This window comes from Taudactylus pleione, unplaced genomic scaffold, assembly GCF_031769625.1.
Source record: "Taudactylus pleione unplaced genomic scaffold, aTauple2 ptg000318l, whole genome shotgun sequence".
In the NCBI taxonomy this organism is placed as follows: Eukaryota; Metazoa; Chordata; class Amphibia; order Anura; family Myobatrachidae; genus Taudactylus; species Taudactylus pleione.
The window spans coordinates 4,191,426-4,202,111 of record NW_028284719.1 but is presented as its reverse complement, the minus strand read 5'-3'; the positions used below and the strand labels follow the sequence as shown (position 1 = coordinate 4,202,111).

The window sequence follows — 10,686 nt, the reverse complement described above, 5'->3', positions numbered from 1 at the left end:
TCTGGTTTTGATTTTGCTTTTGGAGGCTATTGAGTTGGGTTTGCATCCTTCTGTGTAAGGGCAGTTATGGGAGCTACCAAGGTGTGGAGAAACCATGAATAAACTTCTTATAGTGATTAGCGAACCATAAGAATCTTTGAGTCACCTTTAGTGATGAAGGTTCGGACCATGTTTGAATTGCTTTTACTTTCTCAGGGTCCATTTGAAGACTTATTCCAGATATGATATAGCCTAAGAACGCGATGGATGGAAAAGGGCATGGGGTGCTGTTTGGGCCTGTCAACTTTCCTGTTTATTATCATTCTCACTTGTAGCTTCCTTTTCTTTTATCCCCAGCATCTCCTGGCCTCCCCTATCTCTTCCCTGGCCCTTCCTCATGAGGCCATAGCCCTTTTTCAGGTGCACTATCTTATGTCCCTATTTCAAAAATTGGGGGGAGGCAACAATGCTCTCTCAGCACAGGGCACCAAAAAGTCTAGTTACAGCTCTGGAAGAAGGGCAGACAGGGGCCAGCGGGGTCTAGGGAGGTGGCTCAGGCTGGGGCACAGTTCCAGAGCTGTAACTTCACAAAACCCAACACAAAAGAACAATGGAATAATTAAGGGGGACGGCTGGTTCCCCTCCTAGGCTTAATAGTTGATTTTTCAACTGGACAATGCTGGTTTCAGCTCCTTGACTTTGACATTTTCTATGTCTGGCCCCTGAGATCCAGCAAGCACCCCCCTGTTACCATTGGAAAGGCAGTGGCCAAGGCTACCAGGGGTACCAGTCTCGAGTGCCCCCATAGAACTGAAGATATGACCAGTCAAATGAGCAATGCAATGAGGTGCAGTGTAATGAACAGCCTGTGAAATGTGAGGTGCTTTGCTGCCTGACCCAGAGAGGCATTATTGGAAGACTGAGAGGTGAGGTGCTGTGCTGCCAGCTTGTGAGAGGTGTAATGCTGTGCTGCCAGCTTGTGACAGGTGTGATGCTGTGCTGCCAGCCTGTGAGAAGTGAGGTGCATGAAGGTCATCCCTAAGGATGAGCGGGTTCGGCTCTCAGAAAACCAAACCCACACGAATTTCGGGGATCCGGGGTGATCCGAGCAAAGCTCACATCGCCCTGCCTGCCCCAGGTCCCTCACCCAAGGCAAAACCTTGCGATCTCGCTGTCGGGTCACAAGGTTTTATATTGATTGGGCTTAACGCTCCGGCTCCCTGCATTGAGAACACCCCTGCACTGCCGACACAGTCAGCAAAGCTGCTTTAAATGCCACCACTGGCACTGCCGAAATCGCCGGTACCCTTTACTGAGGACACTGCCAGCACCGCAGCACTGCCATTCCATGTACTGAGGACACCGTCAGCAACCCCTGCACTGCCAACACAGCCAGCAAACCTGCACTGAAGACACAGCTGGCACCCCTGCTCTGCTGACACCGCTGATACCCTGCACATGTACTGAGGACACAGTCAGCAATCTTGCTCTGCCGACACTTCTGTCACAGTAAGTGCAATATTGGTGTATCCAAACCACACTGTATAACACACTGTATCTGTGTTGGAAGCTGAACTACTACATGTTAATGCTGCCCACTGTTGTCACTTAGCTTAGCAAGGCAGCTAGCTGGATACAACCTTTTGGCCCTAAACTAGATGAAAAAAAATCAATATTGTGAGGTGGTCAACATTTATTGGAAATTAACAAAAAGAAAATACCCATATAGGTATATACAGGTGCTGGAATGAGCTACTTATCTAGCAGCTACTATAATATGGGATCGTCACTCCCTATACAATAGAAAACACCAACACAGATAGCAGCGCTATAAATGAATAATAAAATACAATTCGGTGCCAATAAAAATAAGGCAATAATTTAATAATTAAAATTGCATAGTATTCACCATATTGAACTGGGATATAAAGTGAACATGTACAATAATAACAAATAATCTCACCCACACCTTTAGGTTTAGAATATCCTGATGATAACGGACTAGTTGGTAAGTTCTTATAAAGTTAGCCAATTGAAGAATGAAGATGTTTAAAACAGTATGATCCTCCTGGTGTCCGCTAGAGGGATGTACCTTGGTCAACTCAATGGGTCCTCAATGTTGCGGTATCCATGGACAACAGATTAATATCCAGCAGAATGTGTCTCCTTTGTGGCTGATGGCTTAACTTTAAGGAACTCAATTGATATAAAGCAATGTGCTTTTGTAGACATCCGCTAGAGGAAAGTCCCTTTTGATAACAGATCAATGTAGTAGGTCCTCAAATAATGCGGCGTCCATCAACAAGCAGCTGGCTTTTAGATAATATAAAGCTCCTTCGTGGCTCAATATTAGTAAACCCAGGAGTTAAAAAATAACAATTGGGTAAGTTCAAGTCAAGGTGAGTGGTGAGAATGATGATTCAATGAGTCCTTATCTGTTATCAAAAGGGACTTTCCTCTAGCGGATGTCTACAAAAGCACATTGCTTTGTATCAATTGAGTTCCTTAAAGTTAAGCCATCAGCCATAAAGGAAACACATTCTGCTGGATATTAATCTGTTGTCCATGGACACCGCAACATTGAGGACCCAGTGAATTGACCAAGGTACATCCCTCTAGCAGACACCAGGAGGATCATACTGTTTTAAACATCTTCATTCTTCAATTGGCTAACTTTATAAGAACTTACCAACTAGTCCGTTATCATCAGGACATTCTAAACCTAAAGGTGTGGTTGAGATTATTTGTTATTATTGTACATGTTCACTTTATATCCCAGTTCAATATGGTGAATACCATGCAATTTTAATTATTAAATTATTGCTTATTTTTATTGGCACCAAATTGTATTTTATTATTCATTTATAGCGCTACTATCTGTGTTGGTGTTATTTATTGGAAATGACAGGAAATAAATGTTATTGAGGTTAATAATAATGTAGGAACAAAAACAGGACCACATTATGTGATTTTAGCTATTTTTATGATTTTTTTAGAAAAAAATACAGATCCAAAACCAAAACAAAACATGCAAGGGCGGTTTAGGCAACACCAATCCAGATCCAAAACACGAGGAAATACAGATCCAAAACCAAAACCAAAACACCGGGGTCAGCGCACATCTCTACTTTTGTATCATTCTTTCTTATTGTTTAGTTCCTATGCTGTCTGTAATGTGCCTGTTGTTGACTGTAGAGAGAGACATGATGTTGGGCCATAAGCATTATACTGGCTGGTACTTGTAGGGTTTATTATTCTTGGCTGATAGCTGCTGGATCTACCTATGTAACTTCATGTATTACGTGCCCAAGTACATGTATTGTGTTCCAAATTTAAACTTTGATTACTTTAAATAAGTCAGACATCTAGTGTGTCTAATTTCACTCAGGGGGCAGTGAAGTACAGCCTACCCACTCTGTTACCATGGAGTATAGCTCACCCACTCTGTTACCATGGAGTATAGCCTACCCACTCTGTTACCATGGTGTATAGCCCATCCACTCTGTTACTATGGAGTATAGCCCACCCACTCTGATCACATGGAGTACAGCCCACCCACACTGTTCCCATGGAGTATAGCCAACCCACTCTGTTACTATGGAGTATAGCCCATCCACTCTGTTACTATGGAGTATCCCTAGCCACTCTGTTCCCATGGAGTATAGCCAACCCCCTCAATGCCCATGGAGTATAGCCCACCCACTTTGTTCGCATGGAGTATAGCCCACTTACTCTGTTTCCATGGAGTATAGCCCAACCACTCTGTTTCCATGTAGTATAGCCCACCCACTCAATGCCCATGGAGTATAGCCCACCCACTCAATGCCCATGGAGTATAGCCCACCCACTCAATGCCCATGGAGTATAGCCCATCCACCTGGTTACTATAGAGTATAGCCCACCCACCAGGTTACTATGGATTATAGCCCACCCGTTCTGTTCCCATGGAGTATAGCCCACCCACTCTTTTAAACACAACTTTCTATTTAGGTTTTTCTGGCCTCTACACCTTCTCATTGTCATTAGTTTGGAGGTGCTCGCTCTCTTCTTCTGTCTTCAACTTATACTTTCGGTTTTCACTCATATCTATTATTCTTACTCTCTTGCTCTCATTCAATTTTTTCTTTTACTTTCACACAATTTCTATCTCGATTATCTCTCATTTTTCTTGCATAGATCTGATAATCTAGTGGTTAGTATAAGTTACTGTAAGTCAGACAATAAAAGTAAACCTCTGTCTGGCTTGTGTTTTGCACCTTAATAAGTAAATATCTTCCATTGAGTCAGGAATCGCATATAAATATAGCCTCAAACCATATTACGGTGGTGCATTGCCATCAGATATCATTTTTGATGGTCTCCTTTGTCATTGGCCCAATCATGTAGAACTGATTATGTTTTGCATTAGTGATATTTTTCTGAGAGTCTTAATGGTTCTTTGGCAAAAGGGAGAGTATACTCTGTAAGGAGCCAGGGGTGGTTGGTAGCAGGACCAGGAATGTTAGGCATTTAAAATATAAAATGGGTGTTTTACCTGCTTGTAAAAATGTTCTGTGTTGTTCACTCTATGCCTGCAGGATAGCAGCATATCTGTCCAAATCTTAACACCTGTGAAAGCCTGTCTTTTAAAGATAAGGAGGGGGTGTGGTTTGTCTGTCAATCTGGGAGGGGTTTGAGGAATCTGGGGTATATAAAGCCTTTGCAGGCCCTGTGTCAGTATGATCAATGCCAGATACTGGCCAGTGACCATAGAGTGGGTCTCCGTTAGTAAGTGACAGTGCTTTGAACATACTTCTCTGTGAAATTCATAGTTTTGCGGTCATCCTGGAAACAAATAAACAGTAGTGGAGAAGACCAGAATGGGTGTGCATGCTTCAAGTATAAGGCTACCTAACCACAGTACTAAGTACCAACATTTATTTTTCAGAAACAGGTAGTTCTTATACAATAATCCTGGGAGAGATTAACAGTCCTACCTGGAACTTGTATCACGTAACTAGTCCATTCCAACAACTATATGGACCAGGGAGTCACTAACCTGCCCACAGGACCTTCAGCAGGCCAGCAACTTTTATCCATAGTATCAGAACCTCTACCCATTATATGCCCCAACTCCTTGCTTTGAATAAAAAACACAAAAACAAACCATTTTAGCAATTTTTACTTTTGGTTTATTAGAAGCATGAGTAAAACAAAGAATTAACGTTTACATTTCTCAGCAATAAGGACCATCATTTGCTTATAATCTATGAGATCACTCTCTACTTTTCTATCAAGTAACGCACAGGAACTAATTACAAATCCTTCATCGGTGAAAGTCTTTCTTACAAAACTTTCTCCATAATTAAATACATGTAACCTTTCATTACCAGCTGTGTAATATGTGGCATTTAACAACCCAATTGCAATAAAGTATCCCCCAGGCTTAACCAGCTTTGACATCTTTCTCAGGTTTCTGATGTAATCTTCTTGGTCCTGACTAACCGAATCCAGCACCGACGCCGTGAATAGACAGTCAGCTTGTGGTAACATCACCGAATCAGTGAGGTTTTCTTTGCTGAAGTCAATTTCCATAATGTGTTTAATGGTTTCCTTCACCTTTTCTTCCTTTTGCTGTTCTTTGAAACTAAAATAATTAAACCATTACATTATATAATACTGCAAGCTCAAGGGACATTGCAGAATTGTGTATTTCACTTCAGTTTCTTTATACATCGGCCACAAAAACCCCAAAACATTCAAACAAAAAAAACAAAAAATTATCTTCTCAAAGAGCATAAACTCTTTGCTTGTAACTCTCTATGTGCTCTTTATGAGTAAGGTATCTTAATGATTTCTTCACTTTACATTTTTGTTATTTTGACTTATCCTTTATTATTTTAAATGTTTAGAATCACATTTTACCTGATGCCTCCCAGCTCGGTAACAATCTTAGATGCATGAGTCCAATCGAAAGCCCCAGTGCGGGTGTTCACCCATTTGTTGAGTTCCATAATACAGGACTCTCTTAATTTTAGTATAGTGATCTCTTTAAAAAATTCACTCATGACAAAAAGATGATGAACGGCGGATCCTAAACTGATTTCAATCAAAGTTTCTCCTTTTATACGACCTGAAGGAAAGATTCAGATAAGAATAAAATCAACATTCTATATAGTCACAGTGAGTTAGCGCCAAACAAAAATAATTTCAGTCCCAGCATTGGTCCCATACTGAAATGTAATTCATATATGACGTATGTTTCCTGGTGTTATACTGCCAATTACACAAATTACTGGCAATCTGAGAGTGAATGCATTGCTCACACAAGGTATAAATGATACATTGTGTTGGTAATAAAGCTTTTATAAAAAAAAAGCATGACATATGTTATGTAATTGGTATAACACTCTTGGTTGTGTGGTCACACTCCGATATATGCACACATTTGTCTTCATGCGTTCAACCACCCAAGGCATGCTTAGATCAGAGCGCTGCTGCCAGGGACGGATTCCCCCTTATCTTTTGCAGGAAAAATCCCTTTGAGCCATTTGGCTGTGGGGCCGCTTATTTATTGTTGCCCCGCCCCCCTGATATGTGTCACTCAGCAGGCTATTATTTTTTCATTTATCAGCTGCCCGCAACCACCGTCAGCTGCCCGCAGAGATATACACAGATACACACACACTAACACAGATACACACACTGACACAGATACACACACTCACTGACACACACACACATTGACTCAGATACACACACACACAGACACACACACTGACACAGATACACACATTGACTCAGATACACACACACACTGACACACACACTGACACAGATACACACACTGACACAGATACACACACATTAACACACACTGACACAGATGCACGCACACTGACACAGATACACAGACACACACTGACACAGGTACACACACACACTGACACAGATACACACTGACAGACTGACACAGATACACACAATGACACACATACACACACACTGACACAGATACACACACACAGATATACACACACTGACACACACACACACTGACACACACACACTGACATAGATACACACACACACACACACACTGACAAATACACACACACTGACACAGATACACACACACTGACTCACACACACACACACACACACACACACACACACACACACACACACACACACAAAGAAGCACACACACACTGACACAGATGCACACACACTGACACAGATACACATACACACTGACACAGATACATACACACACACTGACACAGAGATACACTAAAGCAGATACAAAAACACTGACAGATACGCACACACTCTGACACAGATACACACACACTGAAACAGATACTAATACACTGACACACACACACTGACACCGATACACACACACTGATACAGACAGACACACACTGACACACACTGGCACAGATACACACACATACACTGACAGAGATACACACACTGACACACACACTGACAAAGATACACACACACACTGACAGAGATACACACACACTGACACAAATACACACACACACACTGACACAAATACACACACTGACACAAATACACACCACAGATACACACACTCTGACACACATACACACACACTGACACAGATACACACACAGATATACACATACTGACACACACATACTGACTCACACACACTGACACAGATACACACACACACACACTGACACAGATACACACACACTGACACAGATAAACTCACACTGACTCACACACACACACTGACACACACGCACTGACACAGATACACACACTCACTGACACACACACACATTGACTCAGATACACACACACACTGACACACATACTGACACACACACTGACACAGATACACACACATTGACACACACTTATACAGATACACACACACTGAGACAGATACACAGACACACACTGACACAGATACACACACAGACACAGATACACACTGATACACTGACACAGATACACACACTTACTGACACTGACACACATACACACAAGCACACACAGATATACACACACTGACACAGATACACACACACACTGACAGATACACACACACTGACACAGATATACACACACACTGACACAGATAAACACACACTGACTCACACACACACACACACACACACACTGACACACACACAGAAGCACACATACATTGATACAGAAGCACACACACTGACACACACTGACACAGATACACACACACTGACACACATACACACTGACACAGATACACACACACTAACACAGATACACACACACTGACAGATACGCACACACTCTGACACAGATACACATACACTGAAACAGATACTAACACACTGACACACAGACACACACACACTGACACCGATAAACACACACTGACACAGACAGACACACACTGACACAGATACACACACACACACTGACAGAGATACTCACACTGACACAGATACACACACACTGACACAGATACACACACACACACACTGACACAAATACACACACACACTGACACAGATACACATACTGACACAGATACACACACAGACACAAACACACACACACTGACACAGATACACACATATACTGACACAGAAACACATACACTGACACACACACACACACAGAGGCGTCACCTACCTTGGTAACACCTGGTCCTTCTGCGCACCATAGGCATGCACTCTCAAAAGGGGGCATGGTTTCTTGGCAAGGGGGCATCGTATCGCCCACAAAGCCACACCCCTTATGTGTGCCAATCTTGGGGGCGTTATCGCTGCTTCTCTCCACGTCCTGGTGTCACGGTGACACCATCCGACGGGGTGACACCAAAATAGCAGAGCAGCTCTGCTATTTCTGTGTCACCCCCTTTGGATGGTGTTACCCAGTGCAGCCCGCACCCCCCTTGTGATGCCAGTGCACACACACTGACACACATACTGACACAGATACACACACACACTGACACACACACACACTGACACAGATACACACACACACACTGACAGATACCCAGACACACTGACACAGATACACACACACACTGTACACACATACTGACACACACACACTGACACAGAAACTCTGACACAGACAAACACACACTGACACACACACTGACACAAACACACTGACACAAACACACTGACACAGATACACACACACTGACACAGATACACATACACACTGGCACAGATACACACACTGACACAGCTACACACCCACACTGACACACACAGTGACACAGGCACACACACACACTGACACAGATACACACACAGACTGACACACACACTGACACTGTCATACACACTGACAAAGATACACACACTGATACAGATACACACTGACAGGCACACTGATACAGACACACACTGACAGGCACACACACACACTGACACATGCACACTGACACACACACACTGACACACGTGCACACTGACACACACACACACACTGACAGGCACACTGATACAGACACACACTGACAGGCACACACACACACTGACACATGCACACTGACACACACACACTGACACACGTGCACACTGACACACACACACACACTGACAGGCACACACACTGACACACATATACACTGACAGACACACACGCATCTTTCACACAAATGCAGGCAGCCAAGTAAAACATCACTGACATGAACTGAAAGTCACCCTCCCCACCCTCACGGCAGTCCAACCACCCCCCTGCAAAAAAAAAAATTGTACTTACCTGGGTGGTCCGGAGCAGAGAGGGTGCTGGGGAAGGAGAACCCTGTCACAGTTACCTACAGCAGCAGCTCTCAGTATAGAGAGAATGGGAAGACTGCCTGGGAGGGGCTGCACACTTCTGCTGCAGCTCCCCCTACAGTCCCCAGCAGCACCAACAGGCACACTGGCCTGTTTCTTCAATCCTCAGTCCGGGAGCAAAGGAGGCGTGGGGGGGCTCGGAGGGGTACGGTGTCCTGGCCAATGGCGCTCCCCTCTGCTGGGCCTGACACGGCTCCCAGAGCACGCGCCCCGCTCGCCCTGCCTTGGTTACGCCACTGATTTGGGGACCAGTGGACTGAGCAATCGTGGCGGTCTATATATAAAATGTTTAAAGGAAAAAAAAACACTGCCTATCCACCATGCTTGGTGCCCCCTGCTGGAGCCAGCTCTGGCAGTTCTCCCCTGACTACACCCATGCCTGTACACTATATAACCATGTTATATATCTATAGCAACAATTTATCCTGAATACAAACCTGTTACTAATGCACTGTGCAGCTTCTCCATAATAAACACCACTGTCTCATCTCTGAATGCACTTTCTGCTTCAAAGTAACATTGTAGGAAGTCCCTGGAATCCATCCCATGCACATGATAAAGCTTCAACTTGGGTCTGGCTTCCATTCTCTTGTCTTCTGTCACACAGGACGGGATGAGTCTCTGACCTGTATCTGTAGCCTTATAGTAATATGTATGACTGGTCTCTTTATATACAGCAGAATCCTATAGTTATTTACTCTTATTAGAATGTTGTCATACACAGCTGACTATAAATGTATCACTATGTGCAGAGATCTTATGACAATTATGGATGAGTAAATATTTGACCTAACCAGGTGATAATGTCACAACGCTACAATGTGATATGAATAATCAATATTATGTTTATGATTAAACCTCTACACTCCATCCTAGTAAGCTCCATCTTAGTAAGACC

At 43.4% G+C, this 10,686-nt stretch overlaps 1 protein-coding gene across 1 annotated transcript; it reads right to left on the bottom strand.

Moving 5' to 3' along the window:
- Positions 1-5,178: 5,178 nt before the first annotated feature.
- Positions 5,179-10,373, bottom strand: LOC148509679 (nicotinamide N-methyltransferase-like). The gene is made up of 3 exons (XM_088442946.1): positions 10,226-10,373; positions 5,884-6,091; positions 5,179-5,605 (listed from the first exon to the last, which is right to left on the bottom strand). The coding sequence occupies exons 1-3, from the start codon at positions 10,371-10,373 to the stop codon at positions 5,179-5,181; spliced, it is 783 nt and encodes a 260-aa protein (XP_088299072.1).
- Between the last annotated feature and the right edge of the window lie 313 nt (positions 10,374-10,686).